This window comes from Salmo trutta, chromosome 34, assembly GCF_901001165.1.
Source record: "Salmo trutta chromosome 34, fSalTru1.1, whole genome shotgun sequence".
Classification (NCBI taxonomy): Eukaryota; Metazoa; Chordata; class Actinopteri; order Salmoniformes; family Salmonidae; genus Salmo; species Salmo trutta.
In genome coordinates, this window is record NC_042990.1 from 13524512 (window position 1) to 13547854 (window position 23343).

General features: G+C 41.6%; 2 protein-coding genes across 3 annotated transcripts; both read left to right on the forward strand.

Annotated features, from left to right (window-relative positions):
• Positions 1-9124: 9124 nt before the first annotated feature.
• Positions 9125-12621, forward strand: LOC115173639 (immunoglobulin heavy constant epsilon). Its single transcript, XM_075074272.1, has 5 exons — positions 9125-9720; positions 9893-10219; positions 10333-10632; positions 11611-11727; positions 11888-12621. The coding sequence occupies exons 1-5, from the start codon at positions 9681-9683 to the stop codon at positions 11941-11943; spliced, it is 840 nt and encodes a 279-aa protein (XP_074930373.1). The 5' UTR covers positions 9125-9680; the 3' UTR covers positions 11944-12621.
• A 3595-nt stretch (positions 12622-16216) lies between these two features.
• Positions 16217-22645, forward strand: LOC115173642 (uncharacterized). Of its 2 annotated transcripts, none has more exons than XM_029731935.1 (5): positions 16217-16329; positions 19667-20002; positions 20263-20565; positions 20744-20866; positions 21801-22645. In XM_029731935.1, the coding sequence occupies exons 1-5, from the start codon at positions 16275-16277 to the stop codon at positions 21836-21838; spliced, it is 855 nt and encodes a 284-aa protein (XP_029587795.1). In that variant the 5' UTR covers positions 16217-16274; the 3' UTR covers positions 21839-22645. The 2 variants fall into 2 exon arrangements, with proteins under 2 accessions (XP_029587795.1, XP_029587797.1); XM_029731937.1 differs by having other exon boundaries at positions 20344-20565.
• Positions 22646-23343: the final 698 nt, after the last annotated feature.

Sequence of the window (23343 nt, forward strand, 5' to 3'; positions counted from 1 at the left end):
CACCTTTCTTAAAATTAAATGGTTCTAAAAGTAATTAGGAAAGAAGTGGAGGGCACTTAACCAACATGAGTCCAGGTGCAACAAAATACTGTGATAATCATTAAAAAGGAAAAGGCACAACACTTGCTCACCATTTTATTAAAAGGTTCTTAAAAGTAATTAGGTGATTCCAGCCTGAAAGAAGTGCAGTGCATTCGGAAAGTATTCAGGCCCCTTCCCTTTTCCCACATTTTGTTACGTTACAGCCTTATTCTAAAATGGATTCAATAAAAAAAATCCTCATCAATCTACACACAATACCCCATAATTTAGAAATGTTTACAAATGTATTATGAAATACAAAATTGTAATACATTGTTTACATAAGTATTCAGACCCTTTGCTATGAGACTCGAAATTAAGCTCAAGTGCATCCTGTTTCCATTCATAATCCTTTAGATTTTTCTACAATTTGATAGGAGTCCACTTGTGGTAAATTCAATTGATTGGACATGATTTGGAAAGGCTCACACCTGTCTATATAAGGTCCCACAGTTGACAGTGCATATCAGAGCAAAAACCAAGCCATGAGGTGGAAGGAATTGTCCGTAGAGCTCCGAGACAGGATTATGTCGAGGCACAGATCTGGGGAAGGGTACCAAAAAAATGTCTGCAGTATTGAAGGTCCCCAAGAACACAGTGGCCTCCATCATTCTTAAATTGAATAAGTTTGGAATCACCAAGACTTTTACTCGAGCTGCCGGCCTGGCCAAACTGAGCAATCGGGGGAGAAGGGACTTGGTCAGGGAGGTGACCAAGAACCCGATGGTCACTCTGACAGAGCACCCGAGTTCCTCTGTGGAGATGAGAGAACCTTCCAGAAGGACAACCATCTCTACAGCACTCCACCAATCAGGACTTTACAAGAAACAAGATTCTCTGGTTTGATGAAACCAAGATTGACCTCTTTGGCCTGAATGCCAAGCGTCAAGTAGGGAGGAAACCTGGTACCATCCCTTCGGTGAAGCATGGTGGTGGCAGCATCATGCTGTGGGGATGTTTTTCAGCGGCAGGTACTGGGAGACTAGTCAGGTTCGAGGGAAAGATGGACGGAGCAAAGTACATAGATCCTTGATGAAAACTTGCTCCAGAGCGCTCAGATTGGGGTGAAGATTCACCTTCCAACAGGACAATGACCCAAAGCACACAGCCAAGATAATGCAGGAGTGGCTTCAGGATAAGTCTCTGAATATCCTTGAGTCCAGACTTGAACCTGATCCAACATCTCTGGAGAGACCTGAAAATAGCTGTGCAGCGACGCTCCCTATCCAACCTGACAGAGCTTGAGTGGATTTGCAGAGAAGAATGGGAGAAACTCCCCAAATACAGGTGTGAAAAGCTGGTAGCGTCATACCCAATTAGACTCAAGCCTGTAATTGTTGCCAAAGAGGCTTCAACAAAGTACTGAGCAAATATGAATACTTATGTAAATGTGATATTTCAGTTGTTGTTTTTTATACATTTGCAAACATTTCTAAAAAACTGTTTTTACTTTGTCATATTGGGGTATTGTGAGTAGATTGATGAGAAAAAATACAATTTAATCAATTTTAGAGTAAGGCTTTAAGGTAACAAAATGTGCAAAATGTCAAGGGGTCTGAATACTTACCGAATGCACTGTATGTTTGAATTAAATTCCCTCAGTCATTAAGTGCGTTTTTTTTACACACTCCCTTCTAACCACAGGAGGTTGGTGGCATGTTAATTGGGGAGGACGGGATCGTGGTAACGGCTGGAGCGGAATCAGTAGAACGGTATCAAATACATCAAACACATGGTTTCCAAGTGTTAGATGACATTCGATTGGCTCCGTTCCGGACGTTATTATGAACCCAGCAGCCTCCACTGCTTCTAACGAGTCCCTGTGAGCATCAGAGAGGAAAACAGAAGGCGTGTGTGTGTTCCTGAGTCATAGCTTTCAGGAATGGGCTCACAATATTTTTTAGCTTACACCGCTCCAACGCTAGAGCCAAATCTAAAAAAGAATCAACATGCCACATAGGCACTAAATCCCACTAGACGCCACATTAGCTCTCACAGTCTCATGTCAGAATTAGACGTTCACCCATGTTTCTCAAACGTCACATTTCGGAAAGTTCTTCCAAGTGTCACATTTCAAAGTGTTTAAGGTTAAATTTAGGTTTAAGCATTCATTCAAGAGGCATGAGGACTGCAGATGTGGCCAGGGCAATAAATTGCAATGTCCGTACTGTGAGACGCCTAAGACAGCGCTACAGGGAGACAGGATGGACAGCTGACCACGTGTAACAACACCTGCACAGGATCGGTACATCTGAACATCACACCTGCGGGACAGGTACAGGATGGTAACAACAACTGCCCGAGTTACACCAGGAACGCACAATCCCTCCATCAGTGCTCAGACTGTCCGCAATAGGCTGAGAGAGGCTGGACTGAGGGCTTGTAGGCCTGTTGTAAGGCAGATCCTCAGCAGACATCACCGGCAACAACGTCGCTTATGGGCACAAACCGACCTTTGCTGGACCAGACAGGACCGGCAAAAAGTGCTCTTCACTGATGTGTCGCAGTCTTGTCTCACCAGGGGTGATGGTCGGATTCGCGTTTATCGACGAAGGAATGAGCGTTACAGCGAGGCCTGTACTCTGGAGCGGGATCGATTTGGTGGTGGAGGGTCCGTCATGGTCTGGGGCGGTGTGTCACAGCATCATCGGACTGAGCCTGTTGTCATTGCAGGCAATCTCAATGCTGTGCATTACAGGGAAGACATCCTCCTCCCTCATGTGGTACCCTTCCTGCAGGCTCATACTGACATGACCCTCCAGCATGACAATGCCACCAGCCATACTGCTCGTTCTGTGTGTGATTTCCTGCAGACAGGAATGTCAGTGTTCTGCCATGGCCAGCGAAGAGCCCGGATCTCAATCCCATTGAGCACTTCTGGGACCTGTTGGATCGGAGGGTGAGGGCTAGGGCCATTCCCCCCAGAAATGTCCGGGAACTTGCAGGTGCCTTGGTGGAAGAGTGGGGTAACATCTCACAGCAAGAACTGGCAAATCTGGTGCAGTCCATGAGGAGGAGATGCACTGCAGTACTTAATGCAGCTGGTGGCCACACCAGATACTGACTGTTACTTTTGATTTTGACTCCCCCTTTGCTCAGGGACACATTATTCAATTTCTGTTAGTCACATGTCTGTGGAACTTGTTCAGTTTATGTCTCAGTTTTGAAATCTTGTTATGTTCATACAAATATTTACACATTGTCACGACTTCCACCGAAGTCGGCTCCTCTCCTTGTTCGGGCAGCGTTCGGCGGTCGACGTCATCGGCCTTCTAGCCATCGCTGCTCCATTTTTCATTGTTCCATTTGTTTTGTCTTGTTCCCCGCACACCTGGTTCACATTCCCTAATCACATTGTATATATATATATATTCCTCTGTTCCCCCCATGTCCTTGTGTGGAATTGTTTTGTTGCATGTTCAGTGTGACGCTCCAGGCTGGTTATTTCCCCCCTGGGTATTCTTGTGTAACCCATAGGAGGTTGGATTATTGACGTTTGTTTTTGTGACTGTATTTTGCGCATTTCCCTTTTGCATTTTGGCTGGAGGTTTGACGCTGTTGCGTCCGTTAATTGTGCTTCTGCCCAATAAAGAGTGCGCCTGATCTTAACTCTCTGCTCTCCTGCACCTGACTTCAACACCAGTAGCGCAGACGCTGACACACATGTTAAGTTTGCTGAAAATAAACGCAGTTGACAGTGAGAGGACGTTTCTTTATTTGCTGAGTTTATGAAGTAATTCTTTGTTGAACAATGAAAATGTGTGAAGACGTGCCTGAGTCATTTCCCTTCAGTTTCCCCACACAAACTGAGTAATGTTCATTTTAATGTCAAGTGCGTAATGGTAATGCCTTTCTAGGGTAATTATCACTTAATGAATCTGTTTGATTGCCTGAGTGGTCTATGCCAGGTTAGGGCAGGTCCTAGGATACCCGTTCTCCTCATTCAGGGGGAGCTGCACTAATAGTAACATTTACTTACAGGTCTCTATCAGATTATACTCAGCTGTGTGTTTTCATTGACAGAGTCAGCTATACACAAAAAGGGTTCCAAAAGAGTTCTTCAGCTGTCCCCATAAGAAAACCCTTTTTGGTTCCAGGTAGAACCATTTTGGGTTCCATGTAGAACCCTCTGTGGAAAGGGTTCTACCTGTAACCAAAAGAGTTCTTCAAAGGGTTCTCCTATGGGGACAGCCGAATAGCTTAGGTTATAAATAGCACCTTTCCTTTTTTTTCTGAGTGTACTATTGTGGCCAAGTAAGTTTATTGTTTTTCAAGTGAATTATTTTTGTCAACTATTTTCATTAAATCTGTACATTTTGTAAATACTCAATGCAAGATCCAGTCTTCTTCATTACTGCCTGCACTGTAAATAAATACCACCTGTTTTTGCACCTGAACCTCTGACTCAGTCTCACGTGTTGCTGCTCCACTGCTACCAAATATTATAGAATAGATCTGTATCAAATTGGTAAATTGAACTTGATCTATTTACAAAGTATATACAGTACATCAGTCGCTATGGGCTATTGTTTTGTTAAGCAGAAGCACACAGTAGTAAATGCATTTTACTTGTGACAGTTACCCTTGATCCATTGCAGTGTGGACTATTGTACCTTGAACTGAAAAACAGTAGGCTAGTATAGTGGTTCCCAACCTTTTTTGGTTACTGTACCACCAATTTGTTCTGCCCGGAGTATCCCTGAAGTGCTCCCTCATGTGCATTTTACCAGTAAGCCTATGGTAAAGTACCCCCCCCATGGATAGGCCTGGTTGGGAGCCACTGGCCTAGTACATGCCAGAATCCCTCACTGCTACGTTTGTTGATTGTAGCTCTACATATTCTGATCCGTCATTACTTTGTCACTTTTCTAGCGAGGGCCTCATATTGTTGGTGAGAACAGTCAGAGTCTCTCTCCATCTCTGACCACACGACCTCACATCAAAGACAAGGGTTTGCACACTGCAATGGCCTGCCTTTCCAGACCACTACCTGTTTGTAGCAGCAAACACAACTGACTATTACGACATAAACACGTCAGTAGAATCCTTGCACCTCTCAATTACAGCAACAATTATTACTAACTGACGGCTCTTTCTTGGTATTTTAGTTTCATCGTTGCTTTTTATATAGCAGCTGCATACAACTACAGTCCTCGTGGACCACAGTGTTCATGCCTTTGAATTGGTCTCTGGGAAATTAGTGACAATCAGTCAAGTGCGGGGGGAAATTAAAAACAGCAGGATTGCAGTGCCTGAGGATTGGAGTTGGGCTTCTTTAGATAATTATATTACAGTGATAATGCTGCTTGTTCTGTATTTAAATTGTACTACCCCCTATTGCCCTGTAGGGTGCCTCATGTTTCTTCAAGTGTAAAGGATGAGGGTAGCAGGAAATCTATGAGTGCATCTCAATAATCTAAAGCGCCTTCCTCTTCAAGTCTCCTTTTCTTCGTTTGCACTGATGTGAAAGAACTGGACAGGTGAAAGTATATTCCTGGTCGGTGCTGAGCCACACATACATTGCAGAAATGTCTATGGCCAAGTATGTAAACAATACAGGAATATAGTAAATTCATTATGCTGCAAGTTTTAACAGGTTCTGGAATTCCGTAATAATGACGTGACTGAAGAGAGAATAGAAGTGGTTTAGCCGGCGTTTAAAAAAATGCAACAGTATCTCTCTATCTCTCTCACAGTGTAACATAATTCTGATTTAAGATATAAATGAGATGAAGTCCTTGTGGAAGCAATCAAAATATTTACATATTTGAACAACCTGGTAAGCACTACAAAAAAAGTTGAAATACTGGGAGTGTGGTCAGCCTGTTTGCCTTGAGAGTGAGACCGGGAGTTCGATACAAGCCCCCAGAATCGCTGCACCATATCTCAACTATGAGACTCAGTCATTTAAGGACTAATGACCATACATGTCATATTTTGTCAAAGAATTGAAAGGTAGTTCAGGGACTTAAAATTAACCCAGGTCAAGTCGCTTTTTCAGGCTTGTCAAGAAATCTAATTTACATAAGGTTTCAACTGCAGTAATGACAAGAATTCTGTCATAGATGTGACACACATGTACAGACACGCACACACACACACAGGTTGACACACCAATACATGCAGAGACAGAGGAATGAGACCACATATAATGACACTATTACAACACAAAGGGCATGACTGTCTGAAAGTGAATTATGTAGAAGACTAAGAATGCGTTGAATTGCCTGTGCCACAGTGTGTGCCTGTTTCCTTCCCAAAATCATATCTGTATATGAGTAGCTTGTATAAGTAATGTACTCATACTGAACTTTTGTTCATTCATAGGGAGTTTTTCATCTTGAATGAATGCTTAAAAAAAACGAAAAAAAACAAGTCTTCAAATCCACCGATGCATTTGCATTACTTGACAAAAATGATAAAAGCAGTTGCGGGACAATCAACTGATTTATATCTGTAACAAGGATTATTCTGATATATTTCGCTTATTTTGTTGGTTTGTGTATTGACCACAGTACTACAGTCTTTCTAAATCTATTCATGTGGGACCCAGAAGGCCTAGCTCTAACACACCTGGCTCAACTACTTGACTAATCACTAATCACTCAACTCTTGACTTGTTGAAGCGAGTGTGTTAATAGTGCTGGGCTAGAACCAAAATGTGACTGAGTACGACAAATAAGAACAAACATGCATAGTGGTTATTTATTGCATTTGGATTTACAGTCCCTTCGAAAAGTATTCGGACCCCTTAACTTTTTACACGTTTTGATAGGTTACAGCCTTATTATAAAATTGATGAAATTGTTTGTTTCCCTTATCAATCTACATAAAATACCCCATAATGACAAAGAAAAAACGGGATTTTAGAATGTTTGCTAATTTACTAAAAATAAAAAAATAAAATATCAGTACATAACTATTCAGACCCTTTACTAAGTTCGATTACAGCCATGAGTCCTCTTGGGTATGACGTTACTGTCACGTCCTGGCCAGTATATAAGGTTAATTGTTTTGTAGTTTGGTCAGGGCGTGACAGAGGGTATTTGTTTTATGTGGTTCGGGGTGGTGTGTTTGTGTAAAGGGTGTTTGATTTAGTATGTCCGGGGTTTGGTTTATGTCTAGGTAGTTCTATGTGGAGTCTAGTATGTCTGTTTCTATGTCTGGTGAATTGGTGTTGGGACTCTCAGTTGAAGGCAGGTGTTTTCTATCTGCCTTTGATTGAGAGTCTCATAAATGAGGGTGTGTTTGTGTTTGTGTTTTGTGGGTGATTGTTCTGTGTTCAGCCCTAGGCTTTGCCAGACTGTTTTGTTGTTCGTTTGTTAGTTCTAGTAGTTTTGTTATTTTGTATTCAGTTGTTTTTTGTAAGTTAATAAATCTAAATATGAGCATACACGTACCTGCTGCATTTTGGTCCTCATTCACCAACGACAACCGTGACAGTTACAAGATTGGCACACCTGTATTTGGGGAGTTTCTCCCATTTTACTCTGCAGATCCTCTCGAGCGCTGTCAGGTCGGTGGGGAGCGTTGCTGCACAGCTATTTTCAGGTACCTCCATAGATGTTCGATCAGGTTCAAGTCAGGGCTCTGGCTGGGCCACTCAAGGACATTCAGAGACTTGTCCCGAAGCAACTCCTGCATTGTCTTGGCTGTGTGTTTGGGTCATTGTCCTTTTGGAAAGTGAACCTTCACCCCAGTCTGAGGTCCTGAGCGCTCTAGAGAAGATTTTCATCAAGGATCTCTCTGTACTTTGCTTCGTTCATCTTTCCCTCGATCCTGACTAGTCTCCCAGTCCCTGCCGCTGAAAAACATCCACACAGCATGATGCTGCCACCACCATGCCTCACCGCAAGGCATTCAGTCCTCAATCTTGGTTTCATCAGACCAGAGAATCTTGTTTCTCATGGTCTGAGAGTCTTTAGGTGCTTTGGCAAACTCCAAGCAGGCTATCAGGTGCCTTTTACTGAGGAGTGGCTTCCGCCTGGCCACTCTACCATAAAGGCCTGATTGGTGGTGCAAAGATGGTTGTCCTTCTGGAAGGTTCTCCCATCTCCACAGAAGAACTCTAGAGCTCTTTCAGAGTGACCATCGGTTTCTTGGTCACCTCCTTAACAAAGGCCCTTCTCCCCCGATTGTTCAGTTTGGCCGGGTGGCCAGCTCTAGGAAGAGTCTTGGTGGTTCCAAACTTCTTACATTTAAGAATGATGGAGGCCACTGTGTTCTTGGGGACCTTCAATGCTGCAGAAATGTTTTGGTACCCTTCCCCAGATCTATGCCTCGACACAATCCTGTCTCGGAGGTCTATGGACAATTCCCTCGACCTCATATCTTGGTTTTTGCTCTGACATGCACTGTCAACTGTGGGACCTTATATAGACAGGTGTGTGTTTTTCCAAATCATGTTCAATCATTTGAATTTACCACAGGTGGACTCCAATCAAGTTGTAGAAACATCTCAAGGATGATCAATGGAAACAGGATGCACCGGAGCTCAATTTCGAGTCTCATATCAAAGGGTCTGAATACTTGTAAATAAGGTGTTTCTGTTTTTTATTTTTAATACATTTGCAAAAAATTCTAAAAACCTGTTTTTGCTTCGTCATTATGAGGATTTTTATTTATTTAATCCATTTTAGAATAAGGCTGTAATATAACAAATGTGGAAAAAGTAAAGGGGTCTGAATACTTTCCAAAGGCACTGTAAATGCATTCATTGTTAGGCACATTAAACAATAGGACATATAGTACAATACACTAACACAATGCAATTTCCTGTAGTTGGCATAACTCCAAAACGATTAAAATGCTCAACATTCAACATCAACCACCCTTAAAGGACAAAGCAAGACATTAGAATTCAAAGAAGAAAGTACAGTATACAATTAGTGTACGCTTGTTTGTGTGGTCAATACTTGCTCACCAGCCTTGCTTTAACCAGTTTTTCTGTCATACAAGAAAAGAGTTGCCAGCTAATAGTTGCTAGTTGTAGCTGAAATGTGAGATGCAATGATGCTACCGAGGCGTTTCCTTATGTTGTAATAGTCAGTGTGTTTGCTGCTTTAAACAGGCAAGTGGACAGGAAACGCAGGCCCATGCAGAGAGCACAGCCTTGTTTTTGATATGAGGTCGTGTGGTTAGAGGTGAGGAGAGACTCTGAGCTAAATCTTACAAACACTGTGAGCTCCTCCATAGGAGCCTGTACTGTTTTGCAAACACATACAGTACATAAACATGAATAATCTTACTTACAAGGAAAAGTCTGTGATAATTACTGAAATATCCATTACTAACCATTATACCATATTTCGATGGATGTGTTGAGGTTTATCTATCATGACAAATACAAAAAAATTGGAATTAGAGTCAAAGTGCTCCTTAAATGACTCCCAAAATACTCCCTAAGAATCCCTAGAAGTTGTTTTTTATGTACTATAAAGCATTGGTGTAAGCTTTTAATCATACCTCTTTTATCTAACATAGGGACACTTGAAGGTGTAAAAAAGGAGAAGAAAAAAAGGTTTCCGGTATTTCAATTTGAAGGGTATATATATATGGTTAAAAAAGCTATGAGACAGTCATTCTTCTGATGTGTCAAGATGCGTGCCTGCCTTTTTCTGTTGTGGAGTACTCTCTCAGGTAAATTCATTTCCAAGTCTTGTGTTATTACCACTTCAACAATGCTTCCTTTATGGCAAATTCTTAACCCAAACATTAGCAACAAAAAAAATATGATTCGCTTTTCCATCACAACTACCAATCAGACAGTTTGCATAATTCTGAGTTTCATAATTCATGTTTTTGCTTACAGCTACTTGGACAAACCAAATAATTGTGACACAGACACCTGGTATGGTGAAGATGATAGCCGGTGGCACGGTGACTTTGAAGTGCCATGTTGATCAGATTCTCGCCTTTTGCCACTCAGTGACTTGGATGAAAGTAGACGCCAGGACTGGAACAATGAGCACAAGAACTAACGTAAAGATTAATACGACCTCTGAGGCAGGGAAACGGGACAGAGTATGTTCAGCAACCATCACCAACGCATTAGTGAGCGACTCTGGCATGTACTACTGTTTGGCTGTTCACTCCAAGGCGGTCCACAACGGCAACGGATCCAATCTAATCGTCACAGGTGAAATACAACTATGCATTTGCTAATATCAACACCATATAAGCTGCACTGCAAATAACAAGGCGGAAGGAATATCCCCAAATGATAATTGAAAGTTATTCTTCTCATTACAGAGAGCAGCACTGAATCCCCACACATTAAAATTGTCTCATCAGACAGTGACGGCTCCTCCGTCGCTCTGCTGTGTTTGGTGTCAGGAGTGGTCCCGTCTCAAGTCCATGTGTTCTGGCTCATAGACGGGAGAGAGGACAGTGGACTTACTGAGTCCACCTGGACAGACAACAGTGATTCAGCCACAGAGTTCACTAGGAACCAGATTCTAGTCCAGGCAGAGGAGTGGGGCAGAGGGGTGCAGTGTACGTGTGTGGTGGAGTTTGAGGGAAATTCTATCAACAAAACTGTGCAAAGAATAGGTAAGTAAAAAATATGCTTTTTGGGATATTATGGTCAACATTCCCCTCCCAATTGCACCCTTGCAGTGAACAAAATGACTGTTTTACTGCTAGAGAATTCTCTTAACAATGTCCATGACAAGGCACAGAATATTTATGCAGATTACAGTTACCTTACTTACTTACAGTGAGGGAAAAAAGTATTTGATCCCCTGCTGATTTTGTACATTTGCCCACTGACAAAGAAATGATCAGTCTATAATTTTAATGGTAGGTTTATTTGAACAGTGAGGGACAGAATAACAACAACAAAAAATCCAGAAAAACGCATGTCAAAAATGTTATAAAATGATTTGCATTTTAATGAGGGAAATAAGTATTTGACCCCTCTGCAAAACATGACTTAGTACTTGGTGGCAAAACCCTTGTTGGCAATCACAGAGGTCAGATGTTTCTTGTAGTTGGCCACCAGGTTTACACACATCTCAGGAGGGATTTTGTCCCACTCCTCAACAGCAGATCTTCTCCAAGTCATTAAGGTTTCGAGGCTGACATTTGGGAACTCGAACCTTCAGCTCCCTCCACAGGTTTTCTATGGGATTAAGGTCTGGAGACTGGCTAGGCCACTCCAGGAACTTAATGTGCTTCTTCTTGAGCCACTCCTTTGTTGCCTTGGCCGTGTGTTTTGGGTCATTGTCATGCTGGAATACCCATCCACGACCCATTTTCAATGCCCTGGCTGAGGGAAGGAGGTTCTCACCCAAGATTTGACGGTACATGGCCCCGTCCATCGTACCTTTGATGCGGTGAAGTTGTCCTGTCCCCTTAGCAGAAAAACACCCCCAAAGCATAATGTTTCCACCTCTGTGTTTGACGGTGGGGATGGTGTTCTTGGGGTCATAGGCAGCATTCCTCCTCCTCCAAACACGGCGAGTTGAGTTGATGCCAAAGAGCTCCATTTTGCATACTTATCTTTTGTATGGTATGTCATATCCTCAGATCTTGGCGTGCTATGTTACGTCACAGTGTGGATATACAGACTCCTGGGAATAACTGCCTGGCTTCTGCTGTTGATCATGGCTACCACTGTGGCAGCACGCAGGGGCAAAAATAGAGGTATGTATAAATACTGACATAGGTCCTGAATGACCCAAATACATGAATAGAATAGCATGTAATAATACAAATATACAAATGTACTGTACGTTGTAATGGTTCAGTTAAACTGTAGAATAATTCACCTGTTTTGAGTCTTTATTTCCATTTTGTGACTTAGGTGTTCAGAGGAATGATACCTCAAAGAACATGGGACGAAGGCATAATTCATCATAAAAAGGTTTTATAGTTTGTCATTTGTACAAAGTCATTTTGGTAGCATTGACATGTGTTAAGACCATTGGGAAAAGTTGTTTCTTTTTTGTTGTTGTTGTTGCTTGTGTACATTGGAAAAAAGCTAATTAGAATTTCAAATTGCAGTTCTGTTTTTCTCATAGAACATATTCATATAGAATAATTATCCACTGTAAATGCTCTCTCATTACAAGTCCTGGGTCAGATATCCACTTTTTTTCTTATTGGAAACATTTGAGCGAGTGATTGAAATGTTATTGAATTCCTCTCTGTGAACCACACTTTGCTAGGCTTCATGCAGGCAACTGTGTAGTTACAGACTTCGAATGAATCAATTTCAAGAAAAAAATGTCCATGTTTAAAAGATGCAATGCAATAGTATTGCTTCATTCCTTATTCACATGCTATGTTGTTACTGGCTTATTTGCTAAAGTAAGAAACTTTTCCAGAAATCCTCACCATCTGTTTTGACTACTAACTTGTAAAGGAGAGACATGATACCCAACTCTTTCTCTTAATTAAGTGCATATCAGATAATAAAATAAAATGTTATTTGTCACATGCGCCGAATACAACAGGTGTGGACTTTACCATGAAATGCTTCCTTACGAGCCCTTTCCCACCAATGCAGAGTTAAAACGTTTTAAAAAATTTGCTAAATAAAAAAAGGAAATAATAACAAAGATTCATGCATATTTTATGCTAAAATAATTGCAATTGCTGTGTAATAACTGTCCTTCAAATGAAAAAGTGAAACTTTGGAAGTAAGCAGTGCGCCGCAGCGTCGCTTATCCAAATCATCTTATTTAGTCCAACAGACTAAATGTGCAAACGTGTCCTATGTGAGATAGGGCGAGATTATTGCTGGTCTCTGTCGTTTTGCTTTCATCATTGAAAGCAAGCCAAAGTAACTTTAAACCAAGTCATTAAGCTTCACAAACCCTTTCAGAGACCTCCTGTACCCCCTGTTCACCCACGACTGTGTGGCCAAGCACGACTCCAACACCATCGTTACGTTTGCTGACGACACAACAGTGGTCACCGACAACGATGAGACAGCCTATAGAGAGGAGGTCAGAGACCTGGCAGTGTGGTAACAGAACAATAACCTTTCTCTCAATGTGAGCAAGACAAAGGAGCTGATCGTAGACTATAGGAAAAGGATGGGACTGAAGTCGAGAGTTTCAAGTTCCTTGGTGTCCACATCACCAACAAACTATCATGGTCCAAACACACCAAGACAGTTGTGAAGTGGGCACGATAACACCTTTCCCCCTCAGGAGACTGAAAAGATTTGGTATGGGTCAAAAAGTTATACAGCTGCACCATCGAGAGCATCCTGACCGGTTGCATCATCGCCTGGTAAGGCAACTGCTCGGCATCTGACCGTAAGGCGCTACAGAGGGTAGTGTGTACGGCCCAGTACATCACTGGGGCCAAGCTTCCTGACATCCAGGATCTATATACTAGGCGGTGTCAGAGGGAGGCCCAAAAAATAGTCAAAGACTCCAGTCACCCAAGTCATAGACTGTTCTCTCTGCTACCACACAGCAAGCGGTACCGAAGCACGAAGTCTTGGACCAAAAGGCTCCTTAACAGCTTATACTCCAAAGCCATAAGACTGCTGAACAACTCTATTTCTTGAACTGCATTATTGGTTAAGGGCTTGTAAGTAAGCATTTCACGGTAAGGTCTACACCTGTTGTATTCGGCGCATGTGACAATTAAAATTTGATTTGATTTTTTTTTTTTTTTTAAATGATAAAGTTAGCGGTCTGTGACAGCGGCTAGGTCAGCAACTCCAAAGCATGGATTGCAGTCTCTCCTTCTCTATAGACTACTTTGAGGGTAATGAAATGAATGAATGAATTAATTAATTTTGTTATTTGAGTGAAACTATCTCTTTAAATGTCATTGCCAGGTCAATTAATGGAGAAGAGCATGATTTCGTTCAGAGAATGAACTGCCAGACTTTTTCTATGTCAATTTTTGGGGTTGCTACAGATTTGTCAGTCTATAACATAGAGGTCTCCTCTTCCTTCCTGCCCTACATTTCATAGACTATATGCCAATGAAGAGCCATTTCATTCAACCCGTTTCCAAATGAGGAGTTAAAAACATACAGGGTAATTTAAATGGAGTAATAACATTTTCATATGGAAAAGTAGAAAGATTGGTATACAGTGCATTCAGAAAGTATTCAGACCCCTTCACATTTTCCACATTTTGTTACGTTACAGCCTTATTCTAAAATTGATTAAATCAATAAAAATCGTCATCAGTCGACACACAATACCCCATAATGACAAAGCGAAAACAGGTTTTTAGAATGTTTACAAATTTAGAATGTTTACAAATTTATTATGAAATAAACAATAATAATACATTATTTACATAAGTATTCAGAACCTTTGCTATGAGACTCGAAATTGAGCTCAGGTGCATCCTGTTTCCATTGATAATCCTTAAAATGTTTCTACAACTTGATTGAAGTCCACCTGTGGTAAATTCAATTGATTGGACAAGATTTGGAAAGGTACACACCTGTCTATATAAGGTCCCACAGGTAACTGTGCATATCAGAGCAAAAACCAAGCCATGAGGTCGAAGGAATTGTCTTTAGAGCTCCAAGACATGATTGTGTCGAGGCATAGATCTGGGGAAGGCTACCAAAAAATGTCTGCAGCATTGAAGGCCCCCAAGAACACAGTTGCCTCTATCATTCTTAAATGGAAGACTCTTCCTAGAGCTGGCCGCCCGGCCAAACTGAGCAATCGGGGGAGAAGGGCCTTGGTTAGGGAGGTGACCAAGAACCCAATGTTCACTCTGACAGACGGAAGCCACTCCTCAGTAAAAGGCACATGACATCCCGCTTGGAGTTTGCCAAAAGGCACCTAAAGGGCTCTGACCATGAAAAACAAGATTCTCTGATTTGATGAAACCAAGATTGAATGCCAAGCGTCACGTCTGGAGGAAACCTGGCACCATCACTACGGTGAAGCATGGTGGTGGCAGCATCATGCTGTGGATATGTTTTTCAGCGGCAGGGACTGGAAGACAAAATATATAATTCTCAACACCTGCTTTGGCTTTGTCATTATGGGCTATTGTGTGTATATTGATGAGGGGAAACAAATGATTTAATCAATTTTAGATTAAGGCTGTAACGTAACAGAACCTGTAAAAAGTAAAGGGGTCTGAGTACTTTCCGAATTGCTGAAAACAATGTGAGATCTGTAGCTGAGTATGAGACTTAGTGGCAGAGTAGACCTAAATGTGGTTTGCGTTCTGTTCATAATTGTGCCAGAGCAGTGGACAGAAAGAAACACACATCAAGTCAGGAGGTACAGCAGCGGCTTGTGGTTTGAAGAGGTGACACTGACTGAGGTGGGCTTTCAAGGTAAATCTCATTGGTTGACTTCTGAAGAAATCATGCACTCATGAAAAAAAAATCCCCTTTTGCAATTGTTGTGACATTTTGTGCTTTTGCAAATTATTTGGAATTATTTGTCACTGGGGGGTGTTTTAGAAACCTTTTTTTATCACCCCCAACTAAATCATTATAAAAAAAATACAGCGGTATTGATCATCATCATTTGTGTCAATTCCATTTCAATGAAATATATATATTTTTTAGTTATGCGACCGGCACTGACTAGCGTTGAAACAATGAAGACCACTATTTTAAAGGGTAAGTTTGTCTGAGGTTGCTAACCAGAATGGTAGCATCAGTTGTCTGCAGTCCATTTTTACTCAGTGGCATTGCCTCACAACCTTAATCAGGTCAAAGAAAAGACCACCATATAGCACATTTAGGTTGGAGAGCATTTCAGTCTGTGTCAGTCAGTCTTTTGATTCAGTTGTTGTTGACATGCCAAATGAATAAAGCCACTTTGAGTTAGCTAAAGAGTGTATAAACTGTAAAGATGTACCGTGTAAAGATATACTGATGTAAACAAACCATTTCTGCTTATAATTACCTGGACTGAAAAATGTACTCATATGCCTTAGAATATAACATCCTCCTGAATCTGTCACGGACTGCATCGAGAGACAGCCTTCTACAAAACTACATGAATGTCTCTGTAATATCTTTCAGAAATTGTTTGGAAATTAAAAGCACACCTTCATTGTCATTCAGCAATTATCTGAAATACTTTCATTAGGTATTGCCCATTGGTTTGTGTTTGTGTGCGTGTCTGTGTGTGTGTGTGTGGGGGGGGGGGGGGGGGGGGGGGCTGAACTATTCTTCCATCCTGTCAAATGTCTTTATTACTTAGCTGAAGGAGCGAGCAATTTCTCTCAACCCTCTGATGTTCGACATGTATACTCCGCTTCTGATTCTGTGCTACATGCCTATTTTGAAAGGTAAGCTAACATCTAATTGTATTCACTAATTGTATTTAATTGATTCTACACAACTCAAAATGGATTTACATAAGTATTCAGACCCTTTACTCAGTAATTTGTTGAAGCACCTTTGGCAGCGTTTACAGCCACGAGTCTTCTTGGGTATGATGCTACAAGCTTGGCACACCTGTATTTGGGGAGTTTCTCCCATTCTTCTCTGCAGATCCTCTCAAGCTCTGTCAGGTTGGATGGGGAGCGTCACTGCACAGCTATTTTCAGGTCTCTCCAGGGATGTTAGATCGGGTATAAATCAAAACTTTGGCTGGGCCACTCAAAGACATTCAAAGACTTATCCCGAAGCCACTCCTGCGTTGTCTTGGCTGTGTGCTTAAGGTCATTGTCCTGTTGGAAGGTGACCCTTTGCCCCAGTCTGAGGTCCTGAGCACTCTGGAGCAGGTCAGCACTCCGTCTGACCTGATTGGTGGAGTGCTGCAGAGAAGCCACTCCTCAGTATTCAGACCCTTTACTCAGGAATTTGTTGAAGCACTTGTGGCAACAATTATAGCCACGAGTCTTCTTGGGTAGAGGCGACTCCAGTGAAGAGGCTGGCCTTCTAGGCAGAGTTGCAAAGAAAAAGCCATATCTCAGACTGGCCAATAAAAAGACAAGATTAAGATGGCAAAATAACACAGACACTGGACAGAGGAACTCTGCCTAGGAGGCCAGCATCCCGGAGTCGCCTCTTCACTGTTGACGTTGAGACGGGTGTTTTGCGGGTACTATTTAATGAAGCTGCCTGCTGAGGACTTGTGAGGCATCTGTTTCTCAAAATAGACATTCTAATGTACTTGTCCTCTTGCTCAGTTATGCACTGGGGCCTCCCACTCCTCTTTCTATTCTGGTTAGAGCCAGTTGCGCTGTTCCGTGAAGGGAGTAGTACACAGCGTTGTACGAGATCTTCAGTTTCTTGGAAATTTCTCGCATGGAATAGCCTTCATTTCCCAGAACAATAATAGACTGACGAGTTTCAGAAGAAAGGGCTTTGCTTCACACCATTTTGAGCCTGTAATCAAACCCACAAATGCTGATGCTCCAGATACTCAACTGGTCTAAAGAAGGACAGTTTTATTGCTTCTTTAATCAGCACAACAGTTTTCAGCTGTGCTAACATAATTGCAAAAAAGTTCAATCAATTAGCCTTTTAAAATGATAAACTTATTAGCTAACACAACATGCCATTGGAACACAGGAGTGATGGTTGCTGATAATGGGCCTCTGTATGCCTATGTAGATATTCCATAAAAAAATCTGCCGTTTCCAGGTACAATAGTCGTTTACAACATTAACAATGTCTACACTGTATTTCTGATCAATTTGATGTTATTTTAATGGACAAAAAATTTGCTTTTCTTTAAAAAACAAAGACATTTCTAAGTGACCCTAAACATTGAATGGTAGTGTACATAATAGGCGGTGTCAGAGGAAAGCACATAAAATTGTCAGAGACACCAGTCACTCAGGTCATAGACTGTTTTCTCTGCTACCGCACGGAAAGTGTTGCCGGAGCGCCAAGTCTAGGACCAAAAGGCTCCTTAACAGCTTCTACCCAAAATCCATAAGACTGCTGAACAATTCATCAAATGGCCACCAGACGTTTACATTGACCCCCCCTCCCCTCCCCTCCCTCCACTTGTTTTGTACACTGCCGCTACTTGCTGTTTATTATCTATGCATAGTCACTTCACCCCTACCTACATGTACAAATTACCTCTAACCTGTACCCCCGCACACTGACTCGGTACCGGTACCCCTTGTATATAGCCTCGTTATTGTTATGTTATTGTGTTACTTTTTATTATTTTTAATGTAACTTTGTTTGGTACATTTTTTCTCAACTCTTCTTGAACTGCATTGTTGGTTAAGGGCTTGTAAGTAAGCATTTCACGGTAAGGTTGTATTCGGCGCATGTGAGAAATAAAGTTTGATTTGATTTGTTTTTTGCAAAAATGTCTGCAAACCTGTTTTTGCTTTCTCATTATGGGGTATTGTGTGTAGATCGATAAGGTAAAACATTATTTTATCAATTTTAGAATAAGGCTGTAACGTGACAAAATATGTAAAAAGAGAAAGGGTCTAAATAATTTCCCAATGCATTGTATTTTCAAAAGTATGTGGACACTCCTTAAAATGAGTGGCATTGTTGCTGACAGGTGTATAAAATCGAGCACACATCCATGCAATCTCCATAGCCAAACATTGGCAGTAGAATGGCCTTACTGCAGAGCTCAGTGACTTTCAACATGGTGGCATCATAGAATGCCACCTTTCCAACAAGTCAGTTCATCAAATGTTCTGCCCTGCTAGAGCTGTCCCAATCAACTGTAAGTGCTGTTATTGTGAAGTGGAAACGTCTAGGAGCAACACCGGCTCAACCGTGAAGTGGTTGGCCACACAAGCTCACAGAATGTGACCGCCGAGTACTGAAGCGCATAGCGCCTAAAAATCGTCTGTCCTCGGTTGCAACACTCACAACCGAGTTCCAAACTGCCTCTGGAAGCAACATCAGCACAAAAACTGTTCGTCAGGAGCATCATGAAATGGATTTCCATGCACCCGCATACAAGCCTAAGATCACTATGTGCAATGCCAAGCGTAGACTGGAGTGGTGCAAAGCTGGCCACCATTGGACTCTGGAGCAGTGGAACCACGTTCTCTGGAGTGATGATTCACGATCACCATCTGGCAATCCGACGGGCGAATCTGGGTTTGGCGGATGCCAGGAGAACGCTACCTGCCCCAATGCATAGTGCCAACTGTAAAGTTTGGTGGAGGAGGAATAATGGTCTGGGGCTGTTCATTCTAGATGATTCTGTGCTTCCAACTTTGTGGCAACAATTTGGGGGAGGCCAATTTCCTGTTTCAAAATGACAATGCCCATGTGAATAAAGCAAGATCCATACAGAAATGGTTTGTCAAGATTGGTGTGGAAGAACTTGCCTGGTCTGCACAGAGCTCTGACCTCAACCCCATCAAACACCTTTGGGATGAATTGGAATGCCAACTGCAAGCCAGGCCTAATCACCCAACATCAGTGCCTGACCTCACTAATGCTCTTGTGGCTGAATGGTAGTATATCCCTGCAGCAATGTTCCAACATCTAGTGGAAAGCCTTCCCAGAAGAGTGGAGGCTGTTATAGCAGCAAAGGGGGGACCACTCCATATTAATGCCCATGATATTTGGAATGAGATGTTCAACAAGCAGGTGTCCACATACTTTTGGTCAAGTAGTGTATCACTTTAACCCCATATGAATCTATGCAAGGCATTTGGTTCAGTATCATGTTTCCATATTCAGTTGTAGGGTCCATCATGTCGGAGGACTCAACAGTGATCCAGTATCCACCTGTTGTTGAGGAGGTAGTTGGCGGCAACATCACCATGAACTGCATTCTGGAGGGGTTGACTTCTTACTGTTATACTGTCGCCTGGATAAGACTGCCCAAACAACCCGGGGCGCTGCGATTCCCCAAGAAAGCCGTTATCAACACCAGATCTGAGTATGAAATCTTCAACAATATATGCCCAGTGTCCATTTACAACGTATCTGTCACCGACTCTGGGATTTACTACTGTGCTGTCATATATGGCCAGCAGATCTACTTAGGCAATGGCACCACAGTGATTGTTAAAGGTTAGTATTATAGCATTTTATGTTGGTCCTATAGCATTTTAACTATCAAACCCTTCATAGACCTTTTTATTGTAAACTGATTTCGCATTATCTTGATGTGTTGTGTCTCAAGCTTAAACTTGTGTTCTGTAAGAGTCACAGGCATGAGCTATATCACTGATGCAGTATTTGTAATGAAAATCAAATCAGTTTCCAAATGATCTAACATCATTTTTATTTACTTCCCCAATTTTTCCCTTTATTTCAATTTTTTTATGTAGATGAAACCAAAGCTCCTCTAACCATCGAAATCCTGAAACCGCAGAACAGCTACCATTCCTCTGTCTCTCTGCTGTGTTTAGTGTCAGGAGTGGTCCCGTCTCAGGTCCACGTGTTCTGGCTCATAGACGGGAGAGAGGACAGTGGACTTACTGAGTCCACCTGGACAGACAACAGTAATTCAGCCACAGAGTTCACTAGGAACCAGATTCTGGTCAAAGCAGAGGAGTGGGACAGAGGAGCAGAATGCACGTGTGTGGTAGAGTTCGAAGGGCAGTATATCAACAAAACCGTGCAACACAATGGTAACTGCTCTTCCTCTTACTATCATTAGTTAGCACTACTGTAATAATATTGACCGTATGTTCATGTAGTAAGTAGTAACATTCATTTGACAATAAATGCAGTGAATTTGAAGATATTGAAACTTTTTGTGTTGAGCTGTACCACTCCCTTTGATGAGATGTTATTGTGTCCTGTCAGACTTCTCCACGATGTGTTACACCATAGTGAGTCTCTACAGGGTTCTGGGAATAGTGTCCGCTCTTCTTCTTCTCCTTACACTGGCTGCACGGGTACAACTATCAGGCAAGAGCAACAATTCAGGTAAGAGGTATTTTTGTATGATAGTTCATTATATACTGAACAAAAATATAAACGCAACAATTTTAACAATTTTACTGAGTTACAGTTCATATAAGGACATCAGTCAATTTAAATTAATTAATTAGGCCCTAATCTATGGATTTCACATGATTGGGCAGGGGCGCAACCATGGGTTGGCCTGGGGGGGCATAGGCCCACACACTTGGGAGCCAGGTACACCACTGGGGAGCCAGGTCCAGCTAATCAGAATGAGTTTTTCCCCACAAAAGGACATTATTATGGACAGAAATACTCCTCAGTTTTATCAGCTGTCCGGGTGGCTGGTCTAAGATGATCCTGCAGGTGAACAAGCCGGATGTGGAGGTCCTGGGCTGGCGTGGTTAAATGTTCATGGTCTGTGGTTGTGAGGCTGGTCGGACATACTACACAATTCTCTAAAACGACGTTGGATGCGGCTTATGGTAGAGAAATGAAAATTACATTAATCTGGCAACAGCTCTGGTGGACATTCCTGCAGTCAGCATGTCAATGGCACACTCCTTCAAAACATGAGACATCAGTGGCATTGTGTTGTGTGACAAAACTGCACATTTTAGATTAGCCTTTTATTGTTCCCAGCACAAGGTGCATATGCCACACCTGTCAGATGGATGGAATATCCTGGCAAAGGATAAATGCTCACTAACAGGGATGTAAACAAATGTGTGCACAACATTTGAGAGAAATATGTTTTTGTGCATATGGAACATTTCTGCTGTCTTTTATTTCAGCTCCTGTACATGTTGCATTCATATATTTGTTCAGTATAGTTACGTGTGTGTGCATGAAACAAAGTTCGATGTGAACACACACGCTTTTTTGTTTTACATTTTTCTTTCTTTTTTACTTTTGACTAACTAAAAGTGCTAACTGTGTTCATTTGTTTTTTCTTCAGGCAAGCGTAAGAAAACCAACAGAAACCCCCCAAACTAAAGAAGAGGAGGGCTTTGGGATTCTGTCTTCATTGTGAAAACTGCAGGAAACCAACATTCAGAATTTGAGTGCTTTGAGCGAATCACAGTGCTTCATACCAACTAGGAAGACGTTAAGTATGTAGTACATTTTCACTGGGCGTCGAAAGGCTATACAATATTTTTGTGTGACTTCTTTTCAATATTTTTCCTATTCACTTTGCTTTTGATTTCATTGCATGTCAGATAAGCAATATGCAGAAAAAATAAAATGTGTTAGAATAGCCTAATGCTTCCATAAAGTGATATCCTTAAAGTACTGTAGTGGTGAAATGTGATTTTTTTCTCATCTAGTGGCACAGTCATCTTGTGTCACCATCTCAAAACATCCAGTAGATATCAGTGTTTACTCAATCTACGATCTACCCTTCCTCTCACTTGTGAATGGCGCAGAAGGAGATGGCTGCCATTTTATAATCCCGTAACCAATTGTGCTATTGTGTATGCTTTTTTTAGCTATTTGTAACTTTTTAAAAGGTAAGCATTTCACTGTAAGGTCTACACCTGTTGTATTCGGCGCATGTGACAAATACAATTTGATTTGAGATAGGCTGGAGCCTATCTTTTTTAAACTATTCTAAAACATCAGGTAGGAAACTCCATTAACCAAGTTATCTGCATCAACATTAAAACAAACTAGCCATCATTTTTTACAAAATTATTATTGCTGTGATGGGTCTACATTGCTTTATGCTGTATCATAGTGTAAATGTTTAATTGTGTTTTTTACAGTTTACTAAAATCAGTGTAACTTTTTATTTAACAAAAATGACTACTGTACTTTGTATTGAGAGTATTAACATTTCATTACCTAAATTGTAATACTTTTGTTCAGTCTTGCCATTACTTACCATGACTTAATCCAAACACATAATTTTCATTAATTAGCAAGGGTGCTTTATTTTCCATTCAGGACTAAGCAGGAGCATAACTATTTTCCAGCCCTTTAAAATAATGTTGTTGTGGAAAATGAACTGTTACAATAATAACAGTACATTCCATCTATTGTCTGAGTTTCATTGATATCGTAAAAGCTGCTGAGGTTAGGTTAAGTGATAGCTGATAGCATATAACGAAAGTAAAAAGGTTCATCTCTCATAATGTGCTATTGGGTGAAAAAAAGCCTGCAAATAGAATTTGCTAGTGGTTTGTTATAAGCAAGGAACAGATTTGACCAAAGCTGTGTCTGCCCATAGGCATATCATACTGAGAATACCACACCTCGCAGAGAGAGCGAGAGACAGACTGAGTGTGTGTGTGCAGGAGAGCGTTAGGCAGCTAAAGTTTAAGCTATTGTGGTATGGTGGTCAGCTTCTGTTCTAAAGGCTACAGTCCTGCACCTGTCACACTTTCTCATATGTTACACAATCTGAAGTCTGTGCAGGATCAAACAACTCACAAAAACAGTGAGCCTTCTCATTTTGGTCAGAGAAACGAGCTGTACAGAGTTCGTCAAAGTGCCTTTCA

Bases quoted from the DNA above. Each gene is read 5' to 3' on its own strand.
- LOC115173639 (XM_075074272.1), top strand. From the start codon at position 9,681: ATGCGTGCCTGCCTTTTTCTGTTGTGGAGTACTCTCTCAG. The intron at 9,721-9,892 runs GTAAATTCATTT...TTTTGCTTACAG, and splicing joins GTTGTGGAGTACTCTCTCAG to CTACTTGGACAAACCAAATA. The intron at 10,633-11,610 runs GTAAGTAAAAAA...TCATATCCTCAG, and splicing joins CAAAACTGTGCAAAGAATAG to ATCTTGGCGTGCTATGTTAC.
- LOC115173642 (XM_029731935.1), top strand. From the start codon at position 16,275: ATGTTCGACATGTATACTCCGCTTCTGATTCTGTGCTACATGCCTATT. The intron at 16,330-19,666 runs GTAAGCTAACAT...TTCCATATTCAG, and splicing joins CTACATGCCTATTTTGAAAG to TTGTAGGGTCCATCATGTCG. The intron at 20,003-20,262 runs GTTAGTATTATA...TTTTTTATGTAG, and splicing joins CACCACAGTGATTGTTAAAG to ATGAAACCAAAGCTCCTCTA.